The 26122-nt window shown below is 40.2% G+C and overlaps 1 protein-coding gene across 1 annotated transcript in view; it reads left to right on the top strand.

Annotated features, from left to right (window-relative positions):
• The window catches only part of Ppef2 (protein phosphatase with EF-hand domain 2), a 33134-nt gene extending 7835 nt beyond the window's left edge, over positions 1 to 25299 (top strand). The window contains exons 2-16 of the mRNA XM_076864045.1: positions 1121 to 1248; positions 1753 to 1810; positions 2695 to 2870; positions 4292 to 4406; positions 5441 to 5487; positions 6258 to 6424; positions 6933 to 6969; positions 7061 to 7210; positions 12048 to 12422; positions 13933 to 14118; positions 15356 to 15498; positions 19301 to 19407; positions 20384 to 20547; positions 21689 to 21776; positions 25046 to 25299. Of these exons, the coding sequence (XP_076720160.1) occupies positions 1121 to 1248; positions 1753 to 1810; positions 2695 to 2870; positions 4292 to 4406; positions 5441 to 5487; positions 6258 to 6424; positions 6933 to 6969; positions 7061 to 7210; positions 12048 to 12422; positions 13933 to 14118; positions 15356 to 15498; positions 19301 to 19407; positions 20384 to 20547; positions 21689 to 21776; positions 25046 to 25299 (2195 nt within the window). The remainder of the gene's footprint in view (positions 1 to 1120; positions 1249 to 1752; positions 1811 to 2694; positions 2871 to 4291; positions 4407 to 5440; positions 5488 to 6257; positions 6425 to 6932; positions 6970 to 7060; positions 7211 to 12047; positions 12423 to 13932; positions 14119 to 15355; positions 15499 to 19300; positions 19408 to 20383; positions 20548 to 21688; positions 21777 to 25045) is intronic.
• Positions 25300 to 26122: the final 823 nt, after the last annotated feature.

Genomic DNA, 26122 nt, shown 5'->3' with positions numbered 1-26122 from the left:
TCACAGAGATATCACCAAACAGGACTGGGAAATACTCTTCACCCCTGGCACTGTGAAATATTAATTTGAGGGTTTAATGTTTGTTTTCCCCATCTTCATCTAGTCCAACCCCTTTTCCAGATGAACACATGGAGACACAAAATGAGCTGTCTGAAGCCACATAGCTTGGGCAGAGCTGTTCCAGGCACAGGACCCAGATCTCCTGAGATTCAATGTATTGTGATAATATCAACTGTCCTCCCCCTCTCTCACTCCCCACATTATCCCAGTCTTCCAGGGTACTGAATTCTTAAAATCTCTCCAGAATCCTTAGAGTGCAACCTTTCTGTCTGTACAGTAGTCACCCCCCTGCCTTATCAATGATTTTACTTTCTACTGTTTCTTTTATCCATAGTCAATCACAATCTGAAAATATTAAATGAAAATTTTCAGAAATAAACAATTCATGAGTTTTAAATTGCATGCTGTTCTGAATAGTGTAATAGTGTCCAGCTCCATCCCACCCAGGACTTGAATCATCTCTTTGTCCAGTGTATCCATGCTGTATACTCTACCTGCCCATTAGTCACTTAGTAGTCATCTCAGTTATCAGATCAACCGTTGCAGTATCATGGTGCTTGTTTTCAAGTAAATCTTTTTGTTTTTTTAACTTAATAATGGCTTCAAAGCATTAAAGTACTGATGCTGGCAATTCAGATATATCAAGAGAAGCTGTAAAATGTTTCCTTCAAGTAAAAGGTGGAAGTTTTTGACTCACTAAGGAAAAAATAAAATATATAGGTTTCAGTACTATCCACTGTTGCAGGCATCCACTGAGGGTTGGGAATGCATCCCTTCAGACGGGGGTGAGTTGGGATAGGGGAAGGGGTTAGTGTAACCTATAAATATTTTCATCAATAAATGGTATGAATGGAGGTGAGTTTGGGATGGGTTGAAAGAAAATGTCTATGACCAGAAATAAAGCAAATACCTTCCTACAGGCATCAATGGGTAGTGCTGTCCCCTCCATTTTGTCCCCACATGTGTAGTGGGAGAGGGTCTGGGTACTTCCCTCGCCCTGCTCCCATCCCCCACCTGGGGAGTCCCAGCTCACAGGCTTGTATCTCCATCTGTGTCACAGCCTTCAAGGCAGCGATCCTGATCCAGAGATGGTACCGGCGCTACACAGCCCGCCTGGAGATGAGACGGCAGTGCACCTGGAGCATCTTCCAGTCCATAGAGTATGCTGGGCAGCAAGACCAGGTCAAGGTGCGGAGGGAGGAGCCGGGGCTGCCTCTGGCTCTGCTTTCTAGCCCCTGGGCAGCAAACCCCAGGTGCTCAAATGGTGCAACCAGTCTGGACACGCCCAGGTTCTCTCTTCCCTCATTTTTTAAGTTTAATTTTTTATTTGTTCTATTTGGATATACGTGACAGTGGAGTGTGTTTGACATATTACACATACAGGGAGTAAAACTTATTCTAATTAGGATCCCATTCTTGAGATTGTATATGGTGTGGAGTCTCACTAGTCGTGTATTCATGGATGAACGTGGCAAAGTTATGTCCCATTCACTCTACTGTCTTTCCTAGTCCCATCCCCCACCCTTCCCCTCATTCCTTTTTGTCTAATCCAATGAGCTTCTATTCTTCCCTCCCTCCACCCCTTATTGAGAGAACATTGGGTCTTTGTTTTGGGGGGGACCAGCTTATTTCACTTAGCACGATAGTCTCCATTTCCAGCCATTTACTAAGGCTCATTGGGTTCTTTTACAGCTCCATGATTTCTTCAGTTACCTTATGGATCACTTCACCCCAGACAGCCACCATGAGAGTGAGTATGAACTGCCGTGGGGCATGTCCTCCTGTCTGAAGGTCGTAGATATCGGAGTTGGGTGGAGGATGCACAGGGATTAAGACCATGAATCTGGTGACAGCCAGTGAATGAGAGAAGGTCTGACAACAGATGGGAATTTTATTCTTGGTTCTCCTCCAAACACACCTGGAAACATGCCTGGTTAGGTTGTAAGGAGTTTGTTAAAGTGCAGGAAACACTAGGGGGTGGATTGGGGGGAAGCTCATGAAAGGGAGGCAGCCAATCAAGGGTGAGTCACTCAGCCAGCAACTGGGAGGGGAGGGGTGGGAAATAGCACAGAGCACAAGCCTCAGAATGGTCCCACCTGCAGACAGAGGGAACTAGGATCTGTAGATGTCAGCTCTTGAGTCACTGAATGGGGGCAGGGATGGGAGGTTGGGTTGCACAGTCTGTACGGCTTGCCACATGAGGCCCTCTGTGCATCCAGGCTGGAGAGGCAGAGGCAGGCAGCTGGAGGTAGCTTCAGGCACAGAGCTGGCTGGGCCTCTGCCACATTTAGAGTGCACCATGAAGGCCTACCAACTCCTCCCACCCTGCCTGTGCCCTTTCCTCCTGCTTACACACCCCAGCCTCACAAGTCTGCACTTTCTCAGTTTGACAAATGTTGATCTTTTAAAATAAAAATAGAGTCCATTACCAGTTAATGTCTTTATTAACATGAAAACAAAACCTTCCCTCCAGCCCATACCAGGCGTCCTGGGTTCCCTTTTACTTTTCCTTCATGGGAGCTGATGCCAGTCTGGCCAGGTCCCGCTCCAGCTCCGTCCAGGGTGGACTAGGTTCTGTGGTGCCGTGGACTGCATGTCTGATCACAAGTCAGCCCCCCTTTTCTGTCTGACTAGGGGAGTTCCTGGACCGCATGTTCACTGAGGAGAGATTCCCCCAGGAGGCTGAGATGGAGAAACACAGTGACTACGAATCCATCGAGGTGCCGGACAGTTACACAGGACCACATCTCTCCTTCCCGCTCCTCCCTGACCATGCCACTGCCCTGGTGGAAGCTTTCAGACTGAAACAAGTAAGCTCACCTGGGGAGACTGGGTCCCCACCCACTCCATGCCATGTGTAAAGGGAGACCAACACAGCACAGAAAGAATGGCCCTGGCCTTAGGGTGTTTGTACCATGCGCTGCCTGGAGAGATGGCATGTTCCCTTTGATAAGCCAGGACCCTTGGTCCTTCAGCTGGTTTTTCTGATTCAAATCGCCTCCTGATCATGTAAGCATCCTGCAGATGATTGTGGAGACCGCTGTGGGCCCACACTATTCTGGGCATTGGGGATATAGCAGTGAACAAGACAGATACATACCCCTGCCCTCAAGGAAGAGGCAGATAATAAACAACAAATAACAGTAAAAAGTCGATTCTGTGACATGTTAGAAGGCAACAAAAGCGATGGGAAAGATAAACGTCAGTTGTGAGTGGGAGGGTCAGCAATTTCGTAGAGTGGCCTGGGAAGGTGTTTTTTGAGCAAAGGTACAATATCTGGAGAAAGCATATTTTAGGCAGAGGGGACAAATGGAAAAGGGCCTGAGGCTAGAATTTGTTCAGGTGCTTCTTGGGAGAGCCAGGGGAAGAGATGAGTTAGGGAGGAGTGGAGTTTTTATTCTTCAGGGTGAGATGAGGAGACATTGAGCACAGTGTGTAGCTTCCTTTCAAATTTTATATATTTTGGTATCAGGAATTGAAATCAGGGGTACTTTATCACTGAGATACACCCCAGCCCTTTTTATTAATTTTGATACAGGGTCTAAATTTTGGAGGGTCTTGCTAAGTTGCTGAGTTGTTCAAGGCTGACCTTGAATTGAAGATCCTCCTGCCTCGGCCTTCTGAGTCGTTGGGATGAGGGCCGTGCGCCCGCACACCTGGTGTGACTTGCTTTTTAAAATGGTACTTTTGGCTGCTGTGTAAGGAGAGTGTGCACACGGAAGGGCCGATGTCAGCAGTTCTCATAATGCAGTGATCCAGGCAAAAGATGTTAATGGCTTGAAACTCTGTGGTAGAGGCAGAGGTGACAAGTGGTCAGATTCTGGCTCTAGGCCAGATGCCAGTCTTTCCCCTCTTTCACACGAAGATAACTCACTGCAAGAGCAGCTGAGCTGTTTCTTGACAGTGTCAGGGTCACTAGATGCCATTAGCATACATGCACTTATTAATAGTCTATGGAAATAATCATGAGCTGCTCCCCAGCTAAAGGAGAGGAAGGGTTTTATGGAGTAACTAGAAAGAGCAAATGAGCTCAATATCTGTAGAGGGGAAAATGGGATGATGAGAAGCAGAAACAAGGGCAGAAGATAGGTGAGAGAGGAAGGCTCTGGGCAGAGTCCTAGGAGCAGTTCACTGGGGTCACTTTTGGTGTCTTTAGTGATTGGAGTTGTTAAGCAGCAAAGTTGAGGGCCACCTGTGTTGTTTTGTTCCCTCTCTCTCTTCCTCCTAGTAGCAGCTCCATGCTAGATACGTCTTGAATCTTTTGTATGAGACCAGGAAACACCTGGCGCAGCTGCCCAACATCAACCGGCTCTCCACCTGTTACAGCGAGGAGATCACAGTGTGTGGTAAGAACCTGCCTGAATGACCCCCTTTGTTAGACACAAACTAGAAAGCTCTCCCTGGGAGAAGGGCAGGAGCAGGGTTTGTCCCAAGGGAGGTGCAGTAGCAAGTGGGCAGGGCAAGTTTCATGCCTTTAAATTGACCATTTACAGATTTCCCCATATTTAGTTAAGGAAGCCATGGTTCAGAGAGGGGGAACGTTGGAGCCCAGGGCTCAGCCTCTGCTTTAGTTTTCAAAGCAATTCATATTGACTGCAAACTCTCGTTCCCCACTGAGAACAAAACCCCTGCAAACCACCAGACCCTCCTTGTTAGAAGAGAATTTATTCATTGGGACATGAGCAAGCCCCCCAATGCCTAAGGAATTATTCCTTCCATCCATATTCATTCCTCTTCCAGAGAGAAGTCCTGTTAATGAGAAGTGCTACCATCTCCTTGTATTTTCTCATGATGTCAAGCATCCATATAGACTGATGCCCACGCCATAGCCCAGGGAGGCTGTGTCCACGCCAGGGACCGTGCATTGGCACTTAAAGGGCCACATGCAGCCTGTATATATGTCCTGTTTGCCCTGCGATGTTTTTAAAGCTTTTAAAATCAGTGTTCCCAACATTTGAAAATTAGAGGATTTCATAGTAAAATCTAGATTTTACAACTTCTCTTAAAGAATCTCCTCCTAACACTGGTCCATAAGTGAGTGGCAGCTTCCAACTTTAACGATGGCAAAACTCTCCAGTTCTCACCTGGGTTGCGACCCTGCATTATTCTGTCCCATCTTTTCTTCAGTAAAAAATGTAGGCCATTTACTCTTTATTATAAAATACTACTTATGACAAACTTGTGCTATCTGCTTTCAGTATTAACCATCTCTGCAACAAGGGGAAATGAATATTTATCTCACATATGGAAAAAATTAGTAACCCTTGATTTCTTAACTTTGTCAGATTTTTCTAGAAACATGTATTTTCCCTTTTACAGTAAAAATTAGAAACAATAGTAACAGTCAATCAGCACTGATATTCTTTTTTTTTTTTTTTAGGAGATTTACATGGCCAGTTAGATGACTTAATATTTATATTTTATAAGGTATGAATGTTCCAAATAAGTTTCTTACTTGCTCTGAGACTTAATTTAGAACTTGAAATACGGTGTCTACTAAACAAATGCTTAAATATTGCTTGGATTCTTAAAATATTATTTTTAATAATATTTGCTTCTAGGTAGAAAATATATAATATAGAAGTCATCATCACATTATATTCTGGAAATGTTTTTTTGTGAACTGTGTTAGCTTAATAAGTAGAAGAAAGCATTATTCAGCAATTGATTTTTTTCCAGATAAAGAAAATTGATTATTATCAAAGCAACTAATAGGTGTAAGCTATTTTATATCTATTTTTAGCTATAAAATGTAAAACATGTAACAAAGTATATGAATATAATGGTGTTTATCAGTGTAATGTTGCTTTATACATATACTCATTTCCCAAAGCATTTTCCTATGTATTATCTTGTTTAATCCTGAGGAATCTGCAGCAGCTGTTATTAAAATGTTGCTAGAACTTAGACTGGTCTTCAGATCACATTTCCAGTGCCCTTTACTGCACACCACATGGACAGTCTGGCTTTCTATAACATGTCCATTCTGATGATCATCTCATAAGCTCATCTTTGCTGGAAAGAAAATATAACACAGTAGAAAATATTTCCATCTTTGACTGATGTTTCATATTTGGAGGAGATGCGGAAAGCAAAGAATTGGCTATAGACTTGATGGTCAGATGGCCATTGGCTTTAACCTGATTTTCTATTCTCTTTCCCCCACTGGCTCTTGAACTCATCTTTGCGTTGGGAAGAATGGCCTCCCGTCACCAGAGCGAGCATATGTGTTCAATGGTGACTTCGTGGATCGAGGCAAGGATTCAATAGAGATCCTGATGGTTCTTTTTGCCTTCATGTTGGTTTACCCCAAAGAGTTCCATCTTAACCGAGGAAACCACGAGGACCATTTGATGAACTTACGGTACAAGCCAAAACATGATTGGGTATTTGATACTTGCTTGTTGCAATTGTAAAAAATTATCTTGCCAGATACTTTTGAAAAGTGGTTTTCTAATTTCTGGAAGTAGAAGACACAATATATAATATTTTAAAATATTTTTTTAAATTATGTTATTCTACAATTCTAATAAGACTATTAATTTGTACCCATGTTCATATTATTTAGCATGTAAATTATAAGGATTCACCATAGAAAAAGTGGGAAATATGGATTATCAAAAGAAAGAAAATTAAAATATCTCACAATTTCTTTATCCACATATAATGTTATAACTGAACATTTTGGTGATTATTTCTCAGTCTTATTTCTAAATATTTCATATATATATATATATATGTGTGTGTGTGTGTGAATATATATATATATATATATATATATATATATATATATGCTTTTTATAAAACTGTGATTATGCCATAACTGTTGTCACTAAATTTATTTTAATACCTACTTTCCCTTCTGTATCTAGATATGGCTTCACCAAGGAAGTGATGCAAAAATATAAGGTGTGCCTGTCTTTATAAGCTAAAGTTTCTCTTCAATCAGATGAGTAAGTTATTTGAAACTTAACTTGTTGCTAATATCATTTTTTTTCAGGTGCATGGAAAGAAAATATTAAGAACTCTTCAAGATGTGTTCTGTTGGCTTCCATTGGCCACTCTGATTGATGAGAAAGTCCTGATTCTTCACGGTGGAGTATCAGACAGGACTGACCTGGAGCTTTTGGCTAAACTAGACAGGCACAAGGTACTGATTCATGAAATAATACAAATGTCACCTTAATGTGCAGTTTCACTACCAACAAAAAATAAATGTCATTTTTGCATGAGGACTCCTGGTGACTAAGAAGAGCATAAAGACTGAGAATCCATAGCTGGGATCAAGATGCGAGTATGCTATAATCAACTGGTAATGTCTACCATGGACACACGAGTGGCAGGAGGTAGCTAGTGCTACGTATTTGCCTTTCCTGATCTAGATAGTTCTAATCACTACCCTTCTATCCATTTCCCAGATAATTCATATCATCTTTAAACTCAACACATCTAGTACCTACCACATGCAGGGAAGGTGCCACTGGCAGATACATCGATGAAGATCAATTTCAATTAAACTAAAAAATATCTGTTTTACATGCTTACCATGAAAAAAAAATTGTTAGGGGAGATATCAAGATGAACCAGAGATGGTGCCTTTTGTGTTTGGAAGTGGGAGAGTGGGAGACAGATGTATTATAGCCTATTGACAACAAATGGCTATTTTCCAATTCATTTTAGCAGTGAAAACCTGGAAAGTAAAAGTTGTATTTTCTTTTAATAGTAGACTCTTATATTTGAATTATACCTTATGGCACCCATATTCCAACTGCCCATCCCACACAGGAAACTCTGCTACAACAGTCTTTTCTTTTTATTTTTTTAATTTATTCTAATTAGTTATACATGACAGCAGAATGCATTTCAACTCATTGTACACAAATGGACCAAAACTTCTCATTTCTCTGGCTGTACATCATGCAGAGTCACACCATTCATGCAATTGTACATGTACATAGGGTATTAATGTCCATCTCATTCCACCATTCTTCCCATCACCATACTCCTTCTCCTCCCCTTACTCCCCTCCATCCAATCCAAATTTCTTCCGTTTTTCCCTAGTGCCCCCCACATTATGGATCAGCATCAACATATCAGAGAAAACATCTGGCCTTTGTTTTGGGGGGGATTGGCTTATTTTGCTTAGCATGATATTGTTCAACTCTATTCATTTACATGCAAATGCCATAATTTCATTTTTCTTTAAGGCTGAGTAATATTCCACTTTGTATACATACCACATTTTCTTTATCCATTCGTCTGTTGAAGGGAATCTGGGTTGGTTCCATAGTTTAACTATTGTGACTTGAGCTGCTATAAACATTGATGTGACTGCATCATTGTAGTGTGCAGATCTTAAGTCATTTGGGTATAAACTGAGGAGTGGGATAGCTGGATCAAATGGTGGTTCCATTCCAAGTTTTCTAAGGAAACTCCATACTGCTTTCCAGAGTGGTTGCACCAATTTGCAGTCCCACCAGCAATGTTTGAGTGTACCTTTCCCCCCACATCCTCACTAACTCTTATTGTTGCTTGTATTCTTGATAATTGCCATTCTGACTGGAGTAGTTTTGATTTGCATTTCTCTAATTGCTAGAGATGTTGAACATTTTTTCATATATTTGTTGATTGCTTGTGTATCTTCTGCGAATTGTCTGTTCAGTTCCTTAGCCCATTTATTGATTGGGTTATTTGTTTCTTTTGGTGTTTTTTGAGTTCTTTATATATCCTGGAGATTAGTGCTCTATCTGAGGTGTGTATGGTAAAGATGTTCTCCCATTCTGTAGGCTTTCTGTCCATGTTATTGATTGTTTCCTTGCTGAGAAGAAGCTTTTTAGTTTGAATCCATCCCAATTATTGATTCTTGATTTTATTTCATGTGTGTTAGGAGTCATGTTAAGGAAGTCAGGTCCTAATCTGACATGATGAAGATTTGGACCTACTTTTTCTTCTATTAGGTGCAGGGTCTCTGGCTTAATTCCTAGGTCCTTGTTTCACTTGAGTTAAGTTTTGTGCATGGTGAGAGATACAGGTTTAATTTCATTTTGCTACATATGGATTTCCAATTTTCCCAGCACCATTTGTTGAAGAGGCTATCTTTTCTACAATGTATGCTTTTGGCACCTTTGTCTAATATGAGAAAACTGTATTTATATGGGTTAGTCTCTGTGTCTTCTATTCTGTACCATTGGTCTACATGTCTATTTTGGTGCCAATACCATGCTGTTTTTGTTACTATATCTCTGTATAGTATAGTTATCCATTAGTATATCCATTTAGTATAGTTTAGGGTCTGGTATTGTGGAGCCTCCTGCTTCACTCTTCTCACCAAGGATTGCTTTGTCTATTCTGAACCTCTTATTTTTCCAAATGAATTTCATGATTGCCTTTTCTTTGAAGAATGACATTGGGATTTTAACAGGAATTGCAATAAATCTGTATAACACTTTTGGTAGTATGGCCATCTTGACAATATTAATTCTGCCTATCCAAGAACATGGGAAATCTTTTCATCTTCTAAGGTCTTTTTCAATTTCTTCCTTTCGTGTTCTCACTACAACATTCTTGATGACATTTTCCTGAGCATTCCAAAAAGAGGGAACTCATCACCACACAGGCCAGGCTACTTCAACTTTGGGCAGCTCTACTGGATATGAAAGTTTCTCTGCATGACACACACATGAAAGAGTCCACCAGACTGGGTTTGAATCTTGCATTACCCAGTATGTGCCTGATATGGCAATTTTGTTCTATGAAGTTGTTCAGAGACTCAGGATTATTATGTCTCATTTCCCATCTCTAGAGTGCATCACTCAAGAAAACATTCAAATCCTAAGTAATAGGAGAGGGGAAGGAAAGGAATAAGAGTGCTCTTATCACAGTATAGAACTTGCACATCTCCCTATTCTTATCCTATTGGTCAGAATGTGAGTATGTGTCTATCCCTCACTAGAAGGGAGGCTAAAAATGCTGTCTTTTTCATGGCTGCCAATCTCCCCAGCAAAAATTGAAAAACATATTTGAGAGGAATGATAGTCTTAGCCATGTCAGAGGTGTTATCAAGATTAAATGAAAACATTTGTGGCTTACAAAAGTGAAATGACTGAAGTGACAAAAAACTTCATGAAAGACATGTTTATATCTCTCCCATGTAAACATAGGCTGGAGGAGAGCAGTCCAGGGCTGGTATTGTGATGCTACGAACTCCCAGGATTTCAGACTTCTTCTGTCTTGCTGATTCACCATGTTACATCATGACCAAAGATGGCCGCTTGAGTTCCAAGCATTATGATCACATTCTAGTCAGCAGAAATTGAAATTAAACAGAGTAAAAGAAAGACATGCTTTTTCCTTTTATATAATTGTATAATTGAATATCCAATTATAAAACAAACCTTTTCATATTTAATTGACCAGAATTTAGTCATGTGTCTACATTTAGCTGAAAGGGAAATTTGCAAGTAAAGTCTGTATTTTAGGTTGTTATGTGCCCTCATAAGAATCAGGGACTCTATTACTAAGGAAGAAGGGTAGCTAGATCTTAACACTGATTTAAGTTAGGGTAGCAACATTCTAGGTTGGTTTGTCCCCTTTGGCTCCCCAAATTCCAATGCCAGCTCTTCTTCCCACACATAGAAAGAGGCTCATCCCCTTTCCAAGGGAGACTCTCAAGAATCATCCAGTAATTGCAACCAACTCAAAGGCCAAGGGTTCTGAACTTTGGTCTTACTTATCAGGGCTGGTTGTGGCTCTTCATGGTTTGGTAACTGCGTTCTATGTCCTATCCACCCAAACTCAGTTCAAAGAAGAAAAGGATAACTCTTTGGTAGAGGTGGAGGTGAGAAGGCCTGCAACTTCCTCCAAAAATCTTGGATTTTACCAACCTTTTCTCTACCTCTGTGCAATCTCAACCCTTTTATATTCTTGAAGAGAGCAAGGAGCCTGAGAGGCCTAAAACCAGTTCTTGGTATTTCTTTTGTTAATTCTGCATGTTGCCCGGCACCTAATTATTATTATGTTTTTTTAGCTTCTACATTTTTATACCTTGGTGTTTCTTGAAAACTTTGAATTCAACCATTCTGTTAGGGTGTGTTGGCCCAAAGGCAGAGACACTAAGTCACAGTAAAACAGATCATGTCATGGAAGAATCATTTTTAATTATGAAAACAGAAGTAGGAGGAACTTTGAGGAAGAATGCTAACAGCTGACTTTCTGTGGCTAATTAAAAAATAAACTAACTTCCTAATGTTTGGTTTGCAGAGTTCTCCAAAATGGGTAATATAGTAATTTAGTAATTTGTGTGGTCTGGGGAACACTTGGGAAGGAACTACAGAGAAATATGGGCTCTGGAGTCAGAACTCTCTGGCTTCAGTCCTGGACAAGTCTTAGTATCTATGTGCCTTTGTTTTTTTTTTATCTGTACTATAAATAATGATGCTATTTCATAAGGTTGATGAAGGAGAATCAATTAACTTGTGTGAACTGCCCAGAATTGTACCTATTTGGAAAGGGCTCAATATATGAATTTGAAACATATGAAAGTTAGGAAATTCAGTAAGGATTTGACTTTCTAAAGATTTGCCCTTTTCCATCTTATCTGAAAATCATAGGTTCTTAGAGAGAAACAATGCCCTAGGTTAGTGTTTCTCAAATTATCCAGGTTTTAGAATTTCCCAATTAGTCACAGATCAATAACTTTGTAAAATACAACACATATGAATCATTAAAAAAAATTAAATACAAATGAAAAATATGAGCCCACTGATCATGTGCTTGAATGTCATGGCAATATCAAATTGCTATACACATTTTTAGGGCTTACTCTCAAAGGTCTGTACCTGTCTTGTTCTAGGCCAAGGGCCAACAGTGCACAGATTGACCAGTAATTTGTCTGTGGAGCCCAGCGTTTAGGACTGACTTGTGTGCAAAACTGCTTTTCAGAAAGGATCTACACTTTCATTATCTGTGTCTTTTGGGGACCTGTTTAGATCGTTTCCACGCTGAGGTACAAGATAAGAAAGGAAAATGACAGACAGGCAGAGGAGAAGAGTAAAGCCCACCAGACAAGCTCTGCGCAGACGCCCATCCCGTGGTTTCTTCCCCAAAGCCGCTCTCCCCCTTCTCTACCCTTTCACCTGGGCTCAGACAAGGCCCACAAAGCCAGCCTGTCCTCCAGCGTCCCCTGCGGCGCCCCGCTTGAGCGCACAGAGCTGGCCTGGCTGGGGCGGCCCTTGGTGGGCCTGGAGCTGGAGCGAGCCAGCTTCCCGGGGAACCAGGAGAAGGAGGAGCCCTTGCCCCAGACCTCGGAAGCCCACGCCGTCCCTGGAGAGCTGCCCGGGCCCACTCTGCAGGAGTGGAGGCAGGTGGGTTTCCTAGAATTGGACTGCCATCGGGTGAGACCCAGGATTTTAATAACAGCCCCAATCTCCTCCTTCCCTGTAAATTGAAGGTTATACTTTTGTGGGGTTAGAAAATGCCAGAAGAGCAATAGTATTTGCTTAATGATTCTTATGTTTTAAAGTTTCATAAAGAATGGGAAGACGTAACAGGTGAGCTCTTTTGCCTGGTTTAGTGACTTAGCATCAGTGGGTAAGAAAGTAAGCTACAATTTATTGGATGGTATTAAATGCTAGTTTGTACCTGTCAGCAAGATGGCTGCTACATCTCAAAGACAAAAGAGCTAGGCAGTAACTTCTGTCCTCTGTTATCAGGCAACTAAGACCTTTCCAAAGGCTTCAGAACTTTGTCACGTGCCCTCCTCCCCGAGCTTCAAGGGAGACTGGAAAAAGGAGTGTCTAGTTGGACTCAATGTCATCCCAGACATAATCATTTTGTTATATTGGAAGAAGAAGGAGAATGGATATCCAGTGGACACTACTCAGTTTGGCACAGTGCTTGCTAAAACCCATGAACAGGCATCCAGGTGGAGGGAACATTTCATGGGGGCAAGACTGTGGCAGCAAAGTCCCTTAAAAGACTCTTGTAGCTCAGTGGTAGAGTGCTTGCCTAGCACGTGCAAGGCCCTGCCTCGAACTGAAAGAAAGAGAGAGAGAGAGAGAGAGAGAGAGAGAGAGGGAGGGAAGGAAGGAAGGAAGGAAGGAAGGAGGAATTGTAGGAGATGATGGTGATCTTGGGCAGTAGTGTTACTGAACTACATGAACTTGCTAGTATTTAATCATTATTTTACCTACAAAACCTACCATTTCATATGGTTCACCAGTAAAGAAAAGAATTCAGAATTAAGATGTAAAATTAGCAGAACTGGCTGATTGATTGGAGGAAAGGTGGTGAGAAAGAGGAGGGGTTGCAACTGACTCTGAAGCTAGAAACCACAGAGAGAGAGAGAGGGTGAGTTTAGGTACATTCTCCCAGACATTTATCTGGGCTTCAATACTAATTTAGAATTGAAATATTAAAATTCAGGCCTTTCCTTTTGCAAAACATGACTCAATAATAATGTGCAAGTACTTATAAATCACATTCAGGTTTTGGTTTTTATTTTTTTTGTTTGTTTAGTTTTTGTTTTTTGGTACTGGGGATTGAACCCAGGGGCACTCAAACACTGTCACATCCCCAACCTTTTTAAAAATATATTTTAGTTAGAGACAGAGTCTTACTGAGTTGCTTAGGGCCTTGCTAAGTTGCTGAGGCTGGCTTTAAACTTGTGATCCTCGTGCCTCAGCCTCCCAAACTGCTGGGATTATAGGCATACGCCACTGCACCCAGCTGCAGTTTTATACTTAGAAGTACCTTTGGGATAAACAACTGAAATATACTCAATTATTTCACCTGATTAGGATGAGACTGGCAACCTCCTTCTTCTGCTTTCATGTGAATGACTCTGAATGAATACCTGTCTCTTGGTCTTCCCAGGTTGTCGATATCCTGTGGAGTGATCCCATGATGCAGGAGGGCTGCAAAGCAAATACAGTTAGAGGAGGAGGCTGTTACTTTGGGCCTGATGTGACAGAACAGTTGTTACAGAAATACAACCTGCAGTTTCTGATCCGTTCCCATGAATGCAAACCTGAAGGCTATGAGTTCTGCCACAACCGCAAAGTAGGTGAACCCACTGCAGCAGTGCTGGTTTGTGTGTCACAAAAGCGTCCCAAGAGCTCCTCCTAGGCCTGGACTGTGAAGTGCATTTGTTACCAACTTGCTCAAAGCAACTGGGCCCTTTATAGTCATTTATCCATGACTTTTATAGCCTCTTTTTCTTTACTTTCTTTTTTCTTATTCTTTTTTTTTTAAATGATACTAGGAATTGAACTCAGGACCTTGCACACACTGAGCTACATTTCAAACACTTTCTTTTTTAAATTTTTTCTTTCTTTCTTTTTTTTTTTTTTATTTGAGACAAGGTTTTGCCAAGTTGTCCATACTGGCCTTGAACTTGGGATCCTCCTGCCTTAGCCTCACAGGTAGCTGGGGTGACAGGAATAAGCCACAATGCCCAAATTCCCATCTGTATTCTTTAAAGCTTACTGTCATATGTCTCAAGCAACCTAAGAGGGTAATTAGATTTCTGCACTGTTCCAGGTGAGGATTCAGGATCATTTGTTTTCTCAGGAGCAGAATGAATCTCCTAACATCTTTGGGTATTTCCAAATCCTATAATACTTTTCTAACATAATGCCACTAGAATGGGATTCTGTCTTCCTGGGAATACTAACTTTATAGGAGAATAAGACATTTCCGTGGCAAGGGGTGTGTGAGAGATCAACTAATGGAAGAAATGTTTGCTTAAATGGTTATATATGAGTTTCTTTGTTGCAAGACTTCTGAGAGCCTTTGGTTTCCTATATTCGTTGTAAATCTCCAGGAAGAGATACCATGTCTAGCAACTTCCAAGGTATGAACAATGGAAATCTTTTTCACAGAGAATCTCAGAGGAGGCACAGAAATATGTATAGCTTTGAGGCAGCACAACAATATCATAAACTCATTTGCCTGCTAGTTTTTTCATGGCCATTCCAGCTCATCAGATCAAACCTGCCCTTAAATTAAAACAACTGACTTGTTTTCTCTGAACCATGCCATTTTTATTTGGAGTAAAAATGTGAAAACATGTTATAGGCCTCCTTTTGAAATTCAAGTGTCTATGACTTGAGTCACAATTCATGCCCTCGTTAAAAAAGAAGAACGAAAGAAAGAAGAAAAGAAGAAAGGAAAAGAAAAGGTTCATAGACCAGTGCAAAGAGGAACAGCAGCCCTGATATTGGGTTGGCCATATGGGTTTGAGGTTGAAGGGTTCTTCAATGAACATGAATGCTATCTCTCTTCTGTTTTGATTCAGGTGTTAACCATCTTTTCTGCCTCCAACTACTATGAAGTTGGCAGTAACAGAGGGGCCTATGTCAAACTGGGGCCATCCCTGAGCCCATATATTGTGCAGTATCAAGCTAACAAGGCAACCCACATGCTCACCATGAGGCAAAGGCAAGACATTTCAATGAATGGTTTTCAGAAAAAAAAAATGCAGTGTTTAGAGAACTTTGAGATGCCAAATGCAATTACATTTATCCAACTTCAATGTGAGAATTCAGAATTTAGCTATGTCAGCATACAGCTGTAGAATAGACATTATAGCCAGGGTCTTATAGAACTCCATTTTTTGTTTCTACAATGAAGTACCTGAGGTGAGAGATTTATGAAAAGAGGTTTGTTAACACATAGTTAAAAGCTGAAAGTCTAAGATCAGGCAGCCCCAATGGTTCAGCCTCTAGTAAGGGCATAATAATAGAAGGTATCATGGCGAAAATGAGGAATGAAAGATCACAAATCAAGACAGGAAACCAGAGGAAGAGGGAGGAGCCAGCTTTGCTTCTTTTATAACAACCCTCTCATAAGAATTAACTCAAGGACTCAATGAAAACTTCCTTTATCCCTTCCAAGGGCATTCCTCCAATGACCTAAGAACCTGCACAAAGCCCCACATCCCCAAGGTCCCACCAACACACTGAGGACCAGGCCTCTAACCCATGAATCTTTAGGGGACAAACCATATCCAAACCACAGCAGGTTTCCTCCTTCTCCTCCATATACTCTTAGTATCCGTATCTACCCACCATTCATGGGAACAATCCGTTTGCTTTCTGCAGAAATTCTCAATGGGTACATCTTGAGTAAGTCCATATTTTAGGCCACTAAGTCTTGCTAAGGATTATTCTTCAATTTCTCTCATCCATAAAGGTTTGGGTTATTCCCCCTCCCCCAGTAAGCCACAACAAACGTTCTTTCATTATCTGGGCATTTGGCAGATAGATTTCAGTGCACATATTTGTTAAAGATAGCCTTTCTTTCTGGCAAGGAAGTATGTAACATTACTAAATGCCATCTATTGAGATGATTCTGGATGGTAGCCTTAGATGAGAACTTACTGCCTGTTAAGTATTATAAAGAATTTATGTATATTTTCTCACAGTAAACTTATGAAGTAGATATTTTGATTAATTTCAGTTTGATAGATGAGATCACTAAGGAAAAGAGGTTAAATCAGTGGGCCAGTAGTGACCCAGGCAGTCTTGTTTCAGAAACCACCTGTTTAATGATTATGCAGCATTGCCTCCCCCGGAGCAGAGGGCCTTGGAGTATATAAGATGCGAGTAGGTACAATTTTAGTCTCCCAAACAAGCTTCTTTAATTATTCAGCCTAACTAAATTAAAAATCAAAATGGACAAAATTCGCATAAATCAAGTGGATAGAGAACACATTAATATTTAGCATTTACCTTCCATGAGTGCTGTAAAATTGGATTATTTAAAATAAGCCTTGTGTTATTAAATACAGATGGGCCCCAGCACTGGAACAGCCTCACATAAAAGGAAGTGCTTCAAAAACAGAACATCAAACAGCAAAGTAGAGGAAGTGGATCGAGGGGGTGGGCAGAGGAAAGAGAAAGGGGAAATACTAGGGAAGAAATTATGAGCAAATATGAATATGCCACAGTGAACTCCACTATAGTGTATAAATATAATGTACTAATTAAAGAAAAGAAAGTGGTGTTTAAAAATAAATTATTATTTTTTTGAGACAGAGTGTTGCCAAGTTGCTGAGGCCGTCTCTGTCTCATTCCTCCTGCCTTAGCCTCCTGAATTGCTGGGACTATAGGCATGGGCTACTGTTTAGAGAATTGATTTGATATGTAAAAATCTAAATTGATCAAGTGAGAATCAAATGTACTGTGCAGAAAAATTTTCTGTGGAGCTTTATAAAAAATCAGCAACCTGAGCCTCATCCACCCCTACCAAATCATCGTGTCCAGGGTTGGGCCCCAGCACTGGAACACCATGATTCCTTAGGTGTTGTCACCATAAGAGTCACTGCAAGGAATCCTATAAGTAGTGCATTTTAATAAGGTAGACAAAGAACTCTTTGAAATACTCATTGATTGCATTAAATAAATGCAACATTACCTATTTTCCCAGAAGTTACTTACCCAATGACACCAATTCTCTGGAGCACAGTGGTTAACTTAAAATTTATTTATTTATTTTTATAATTTTTATTATTAGTTGTTCAAAACATTACATAGTTCTTGATATCTGAGCAGCTGTAATGGATGTCTCAATGTCCATAAAGTCTCACTTTTCTTAGAGAAACCCTCATTCAGAACTCATTTACTTTTTGTTTAAATCCACTTCTCATGATAATGGCATACCCAGCCCGGAGTCCTGCTGTCAAGATGGCATAATGATAGTGCCCTACTTCAGTGGGTGTTGAGGGGTTAATAAGAGAATCCATGTAGAGTTCACAAGGGCTTCATCCATGCTGCCTGATGGCAGGGACAGAGAGCCTTGTACATCCAGATAGTTCTTTTTTTTTTTTTTTTTAAGAGAGACAGAGAGAATTTTAATATTTATTTTTAGTTTTCGGTGGACACAACATCTTTGTTTGTATGTGGTGCTGAGGATAGAACCCATGCCACACGCATGCCAGGAGAGCGCGATACTGCTTGAGCCATATCCCCAGCCCCCCCAGATAGTTCTTAAGGACATTGCCATATACTCCGTCCCTGCAGAGGTATTGATGACTACGGTTTACAGTTTCCAGGAAGCAGTTTAATTGCCTTACATAACTAGTGGTTCTTAAACTTTTTAGCGATCCCACTTCTATCAGCCTCTGATAAAACAATAAACATGCTCCAGTTAAAGTGCATATGCTCACATACCCATGAAATTTGGGATGAGTTTCAGGTGGTTCACATTTTTTTAAGGATCTATGAAGGCCATTTACCAACTGTTAATTATCTTAAATTACAATGAACATTTTCATCAAACATGATTAAAATGGTTTTTTTAAAACTTTGGTACTTAAAAACATAGATAAGCTGGTTATTATTTGTAGACTGGCTGGTCCCTCAATGAGACGCTACAAATAGAATACATTTTAATTTTTATTTCTTCTTATATTCTTATTCATTCAACTGTAAATGTCTATTGAGCACTTACTTTGGGCCAAATATGCTTCCCAGCAATATTCTATTGACCCAATGAGAATGAGAAAGCTAAATTAGTGTTATTTTATTATTCATAAATCTTGCTTTTTGACTGCTTAACATAATAAAATAGAAGGTGAACATAAAGATTATAATGGCTACCATTTGTTGAGTTATTTTGATGGGCCGGGATTTAGTGCTGTCCATGAATTTTCTCATTTAATCTTCTCAGTGATTCTATGGATAGGTACTGTACTTAGACCTGTTTTACAGATGGAGAAACCGTGGCAGAGGCTTATTAGACAACCTTACCACGGAGGTGATCTTTCTCCAGAATGGATCCAACCACTGTCCTAAACTGGGAAGGACAGCAGTCTCCCCACTCTTTCCCGTTGTACACAAATAGGGTCCCAAACTATTTGTGTACAACGGGGAAGAGTAGGAAATAGTGGGAAGAAATAAGAGAAGGAGTTCATCCCTCAAAAACAGCTCTGCCTGGCACAGTGTTGCATGCCTGTAATCCCAGTGATTCGGGAGGCTGAAGCGGGAGGAGCACAAGCTCAAGGCTATTGTGGGCAACTTAGCAAGACCCTCTCTCAAAAGGGGCTGAGTATGTAGCTCAATGGTAGAGGACCTCTGGGTTCAATCCCCAGTACCAGAAAACAAAACGAAAAACAAAAGAACCTCATACCTGAGCCCTTGGGAGGTTGCAATATTAAGATAAAGGGGAAATGTAGTAAAACCTGTAACTATTTTTTTCTATGCCAACTTTTAAAAACATTTGTCTTCATCTTCTGTCCCAGGATTAGCAGAGTAGAGGAATCAGCTCTGAGAGCTCTGCGGGAAAAGCTATTTGCTCATTCCTCAGACCTCCTTGATGAATTTAAGAAGCACGATGCAGATAAAACTGGTAAGAATAAAGTAGGAGCTTCATGGAGGAAGGAACCCAGCCAGAAAAATCTGTCTCACAATAGATAGCAAATAAGTTACATGTTGACTGACTGAAAGACCTGATCTACCCTTGACTGCTTCTTCCTCTCATTCAACTTAGTGTCTCATTTATTTTTTCCAAATTTTTAAGTTCTAAACTTTTAACACAATATGAACTTGGCCCAATAGAGATGGAGATGATGAAAATAAATAGGGTCAAGGGAAGAAAGCCAGAATTAAGAAAAAAAAAAAAACAGAGTGGAAGAAATTACAAGAGTGTGTCTAAGAGTAGCAAAAGGTCAATGACTTGCCATCTTCTTCTTGTTGAATCTGTGCTTATCTGTTCCATGTTCTGTTTTCCAACCTAGAAGTTTTGTCTATGTTCAAATCAATGGACTATCTACTCAAATTTGATTAACCACGTCTCTATCAAAAATAGCAGTAACATTTATAGATTTGTATCTTTTCATCTACACATACTCTAGCCTCCCAAGAGTTTCAGTGAATGATATATTCTAAGAAATCAAGAGATTTGAATTTTTTAACAATTAATGCTATATATGGTCAATGTTTTATGATATTGTTTTAAGAGCTAATATAGCTTCTGGTTGGGTTGCCAGATTTAATAAGTGAAAATTTAGGATGCATAAAGTTTAAACTTTAGGCAAATAGTCAAGAAATAATTTACGCAATATTTGGCTCATACTTAGAGTTTGTTGTCTGCATGAAATTCAAATTTTACTGGCCATCCTATGTTTTCTCAGGCAAGTCTGGTTTCCAGTCAGTACTGCCACAACCAACAACAAACACTGACAATACCCATTATTTCTGTTACTTACAGGTAGTACGAGAATGTCAGGATGAATAATGTATGTACATTGGGTGGGAAACGAGACTTCCAGGTGACACCTGTCACCTTCCAGGTGATAAGTCAATAAGTTAGCTCTTTCCTGTAGGTTTAATCACTCTGACTGACTGGGCAGCAGCCGTGGAGTCCGTGTTGCATCTGGGATTGCCATGGCGGATGCTGAGGCCACAGCTGGTGAACAGCTCAATGGACAACACACTGGAGTACAGGTCCTGGTTGAAGGACTTGGCCAAAGAACAGCTGAGCCGTGAGGTAATCATGGGATAATGTGGATGAGAGCGTATCGTGGACAATGAAACTAAAACCCCTTACAGAGAACTTTGAATCAGAAACAACCAACTATTTAGAACCAAAAAGGCAGGATGGATGAGAAATAAGAATAAGTATTTGCTGCATTTCTATGTCGCTTTGTGTTAAGTGGTTTACATATATTGTCTCAGTTAATCCTCAGAACCATCCAAGAGGTAGGTATTATCAGCTCTATTAGATCTATGAAGACCTACTGAAGCACAGAGGTTAAGTATTGACCTTGGGTCATAGAATTTGTAAACTAGGACTCAAACTTGGGTCTGACCAAGGTTGTAGCTGTGGTAGAGCAGGTACTTAGCCTGCCCAAAGCCCTGGGTTTGGTCCCCAGCACCAAAACAAAACAAAAACAAACTCATGGACTTGAAGATACATTTTTTTTTCCTCAATACCATGCTGCTTCCCCCATTTAAAAAAGTATGTAGTCAATGAATACTTGATGACTATATAAAGTAAATGAGGTATTATTTTAAAAATGGCTTTATCATAATAGAATTTGCACATGATGTCAATCATCCACTCAGAGTACACAATTCAATGGTTTTGAATTAAGCACAGTCGTCCCTCAGTGTCTTGGGGGTTTGGTTCCAGGATCCCCTGTAGATCCCCAAATATGTGGATACTCAAGTACCCATATGAAATGGTGTACTATTTGCACATAACCTATGAACATCTTCCTTTATATTTTAAATCATCTCTAACTTAATATAATGTGAAAACTTGCTATATTATTTAGAGAATAATGACAGTTTGTACATGTTCAGTACAGGCACAGTTCCCCCCAGTATTTTTAATCTATGGTTGGTTGAATTCATGGAGGCCGATGGTTGAATATAGAGGGTGGATTGCATTTGAAAATCTGTGAAACAATCCTACAGCCAATTTTAGAACATTGTCATAATGGGCTATGTGCTTCTTAACCACTAGATTATTTGGAAGGCTGAATGGGGTTAAGGGAGTGGTGGGATGATAAAATATCTTCAGGTTTTTGCAAGAGTGTGCAATTGTCAGAGTTTATTGTGTGTTAATTATATATCAGGACAAGCTAAAACATAAGATATAGAGGGAAAAGAGTTTTTTCTTACAGAATATACAGTCAAGTTTGCTGGAAACCCTGTATCGAAACCGGTCCAACCTGGAGACTATTTTTAGAATCATAGACAGCGACCACTCAGGTAAAAACCCTCATTATTCTTCCACTTTTGATGTACCACCAGTATTTTACCTTGAACCTTTTAGTCTCCTTCCCAATTCATTCCTGATTCATCTCCACTCAACATTTTGGGAGTAAGGTAAGTTGTATTAATATTTATAAATGATAGACACTGGAAAAGTACTTGAGCAATAGAATAAGTCTATGTAGCTATTTGGGAGGCTGAGGCAGGAAGATTGCTTGAGCCCAGGAGTTCAGGACTAGTCTGGACAGCATAGTGAGCCCTAGGAAGGAGGAAAGAGAAAGAAAAGAAGAGAGAGAGGGAGAGAGAGGGAGAGGGAGAGAGGGTAGGGGAGCTCATTTAAAAAAGAATGGAGCAGAGTAGAATGAAGACAAACTGAATGAGAGTTTCTCATAGGAAGAAGTTACTGGAAGATGTGATATCTTTTTAAAAAAATATTTATTTTTTAGGTGTAGTTGGACACAATACCTTTATTTAATTAATTTATTTTTATGTGGTGCTGAGGATCAAACCCAAGGCCTTGCACGTGCTAGGCGAGCATTCTACTGCTGGGCTACAACCCCAGCCCCATGATGTGATGTCTTTTATTGTTCCATTGAAGATTGCCACAAAGTAATGAAGAGTGCCTAGAACCTTCACCCTGATCCCCCAATGGTTCAAAGACTTTACAATACCATTACTTTTTTTTAAGTATAATTCACATACCATATTATTCATTTAAAGGGCACAGTTCCATGGTTTCTAGTATATTCACTAGGTTTTGTAACCATCACCACTATTTAATTTTAGAACATTTTCATCACCCCCCTAAAAGAAACCCTGTAGCCATTAGCAGTCACTTCCCACTCTCTATCCCTTGTCCCCCATTCCCTGGTAGCCGTTAGTCTACTTTCTGTCTTTAGGGACTTGTTTATTCTGGACATTTATTAAAAATGGAATCATATAATATATAGCTATTAGTATGATAAATGAGTTCTTTCATTTAGCATGATGTTTTCAAGGTTCATACATGTTGGAGCAGTATCAGTTCCTTTTTTATATTTGGATATACCACAATTTGTTTATTCAGTTATCAGTTTATAGACATTTGGATTATTTCCCCTTTGGGGCTATTATGAATAATACTGATACAAACATTCATGTATAACTGTTTATGTGAATGTATTTTTAGTTCTCTTGGACCTTGGAGTGCAATCATCAGGTCACCTGGCAATTCTATTTTTAAATTTTTGAGGACTGCCAAACCTTTTTTCCACAAGAGTGTAAAATGGCTGTACCATTTTACAGCCCTACCAGGAGTGTATGAGAGTTCCAATTCTCTACATCCTCTCCAACACGCATTATTTTTCATTTTTGTCTTTTAAATTTTTACTATGGTCACCCTGATAGATCTGAAGAATTACATATGGTTTTAATTGCATTTTCTTAATAATCAGTGATGTTGAACATCTTTTTATATGAATTGGCCATTGGTCTATCTCCTTTGGAGAAATGTCTATTCAAATTATTTTAATAGACAAATTTTTAATTGGGTTATTTGTCTTCTTTGAGTTATAAGAGTTATTTATGTATTCTGGATGCTAGGGCATTATTAGATATATGCTCTGTGAGTATGTACTCTGATTTTGTATATTGTCTTTTCATTTTCTTGGTTATGTCCTTTGATGCACAAAAGTTTCGAATTTTGAAAACATCTAGCTTGTCTCTTTTTTTCTTTTGTTGTCTTGTGCTTTTGGTGTCATATCTAAGAAATTTTTCATAATCCAAGGTCACAAATATTTACAACAGTGTTTTAAGAGTTTCATAGTTTGGGATCTTACATTTGAGTCCATATTGAGTTAACTCTTGTGTATAGTGAGGTAGGGCCTAACTTCATTCTTTCGCTTGTAGGTACATAATTATGTCCCCATCATTGTTGAAAAAGTGATTTTTCCCCATCAAATGATCTTGGAACCCTTATAAAATATCAATCAAGCCCAGCATAGTGGCTTAGCTCTGTAATCACAGCTCCTTGGGAGGCTGAGGCAGAAGGACCACAAGCCTCAAGGCCAACAAGGGCAGTTTAGTGAGACCCCATCTCAAAGTAAAATTTGAAAAAGGTTTAGAATATAGCTCAGTAGTAAGGGCCCTGGGTCCAATCCTCTAGTACTGGAGGGTGGGGGGTGGAATTGACCTGGTCTGGTAATGTACTTAGTGGTAGAACACTTGCCTAACATGTGATCCCCAGCACTGTAAAAACAACAAACCAGTCAACTGTAGATGTATGATAAATAGATCCAAAGTCTTTATTCCCCACCTCCTCTTTTTTTTTTTTTTTTTTTTTTTTTTGGTACTGGGGAACTCAGGGGTCTCTATCACTGGGCTAGATCCCCAGACCTTTTTGTTTTTTATTTTATGACAAGATCTTACTAGGTTGCTGAGGCTGGCCTCGAACTTGTGATCCTCCTGCCTCTCAGCCTGCTGAGCAGCTGGGATTATAGGTGTGAGCACTTGGGATTATATGTATGTGCCGCCACACCCAGCTCCTTTATTTTGACAGGATCACTTTATTTTGCACAAACTGATCTTGAGCTCCTGAGCTCAAATGATCCTCCTTCCTCAACCTCCCCTGTAGCTGGAACTACAGATGTGGGCCACCATGCCCAATTTCAGTGCTTTTTTTTTTTTTTTTTGGTGGTACCTGGGATTGATTCCAGAGGTGTTTAACCACTGAGCCACATCTCCAACTCTTTTTGTCTTGAGACAGGGTCTCTCTGAGTTGCTTAGGGCCTCATTAAGTTACTGAGGCTGGCTTTGAACTTGTGATCCTACTGCCTCAATCTCTAGAGCCACTGGGATTATAGACATGCACCACCATGCCTAGCTTTAAGGGCTCTTTTTACGAAACGTAAATCAGTATATGTTTGGGATGATTTGATGCAGGGTTTCTCTGTAATGGTACTATTGATGTTTTGGGCTGGATAAGTCTTTTTGGAGGAGTTCATCTTTTTGGAGGAGTTGTAGGATGTTTAGCAACATCTCTGGGTTTTATCTACTAGATGCCAGTAGCACCCCACTCCTACCTTGAGTTGTGACAATAAAATATGTCTCCAGACACTGCCACATGTCCCTGGTGGGGAGCAAAATTTCTCCCTGTTGAGAACCCCTCCTGATACGTGGTTTCTTGTGCTCCCCTTGGGAGAGTTTACACTAGGTACAAGGCCTTGCAGGAATGTCAGAGGAAATGAACGCTGATTGACTCACTGAAGTGATTTCTTCCCTCTGATAAGGGTTCATCTCCCTGGATGAGTTCAGGCAGACATGGAAGCTATTCAGCTCTCACATGAACATCGACATCACAGATGACTGCATCTGTGACCTTGCCCGGAGCATTGATTTCAACAAGGATGGCCACATCGACATCAATGAGTTCCTGGAGGCCTTTCGCCTTGTGGAGCAATCCTCCTCAGAGGGCCAAGCCGCAGACTGCCCACAGTCCACAAATGCTAATGACAGTGGCTGCAGTAGTTCAGGTGCCCCTTGAGAACTGGTGGACTTTATTGCCCTCAGTGCCTTCTAGGTAATGCCCAGCTTTTTGCTGTGCATAGATTTGTGGAACTTTATGCTGAGAATTTGCCTACCAATATGCATCAGAATCACCTGTGTGTTTGTGTGTGGAGGGGTAGGTATGGTGTGTGTGTGTGTGTATGTGTGTGTGTATAATAAGTATATAGTTGCCTCAGCCTGATCTCAGAATCTTCACAAAGTAGAATAAATAATTTTCATGTGTACTCCAGTTAAGAACCACTGATAGAGCTGGGGCTGGGACTCCGTGGTAGAGCACTCACCCAGCATGCATGAGGCACTGAGTTTGATCCTCAGCATCATATAAAAATAAAGATATGGTGTCCACCTAAAAAACTAAAAAATAAATATAAAAAAAAGAACCACTGATAATTCAACCCCCTTGTTGCTTTCATTTTTACACCTTTTGTTTAAAAATGTCACATTGGTAAAGGAAAGTTATTAAAAATTATATGCAGCTGGGCGTGGTGGCACCCACCTGTAATCCTAGCGGCTTGGAAGGCTGAGGCAGGAGGATCTCGAGTTCAAAGCCAGTCTCAGCAAAAGTGAGGCACTAAGCAACTCAGTGAGACCCAGACTCTAAATAAAATACAAAATAAGTCTGGGATGTGGCTCAGCAGTCGAGTGCCTCTGAGTTTAATCCCCAGTACCCGCCCCCTCCAAATTATATGCATAATTTCATGATCCAAACTTGGATGTTTTTACTACTTACTCTTTTTTACTTGTTATAATTAATGTGCTTATAAAATTTTATGTTCTGCATTTTCATAAGTTTACACTAA

The sequence above is a fragment of the Callospermophilus lateralis genome, chromosome 8 (genome assembly GCF_048772815.1).
Source record: "Callospermophilus lateralis isolate mCalLat2 chromosome 8, mCalLat2.hap1, whole genome shotgun sequence".
Classification (NCBI taxonomy): Eukaryota; Metazoa; Chordata; class Mammalia; order Rodentia; family Sciuridae; genus Callospermophilus; species Callospermophilus lateralis.
Note: the sequence above shows the minus strand (reverse complement) of the source record. Positions and strands in the feature narration are given on the sequence as shown.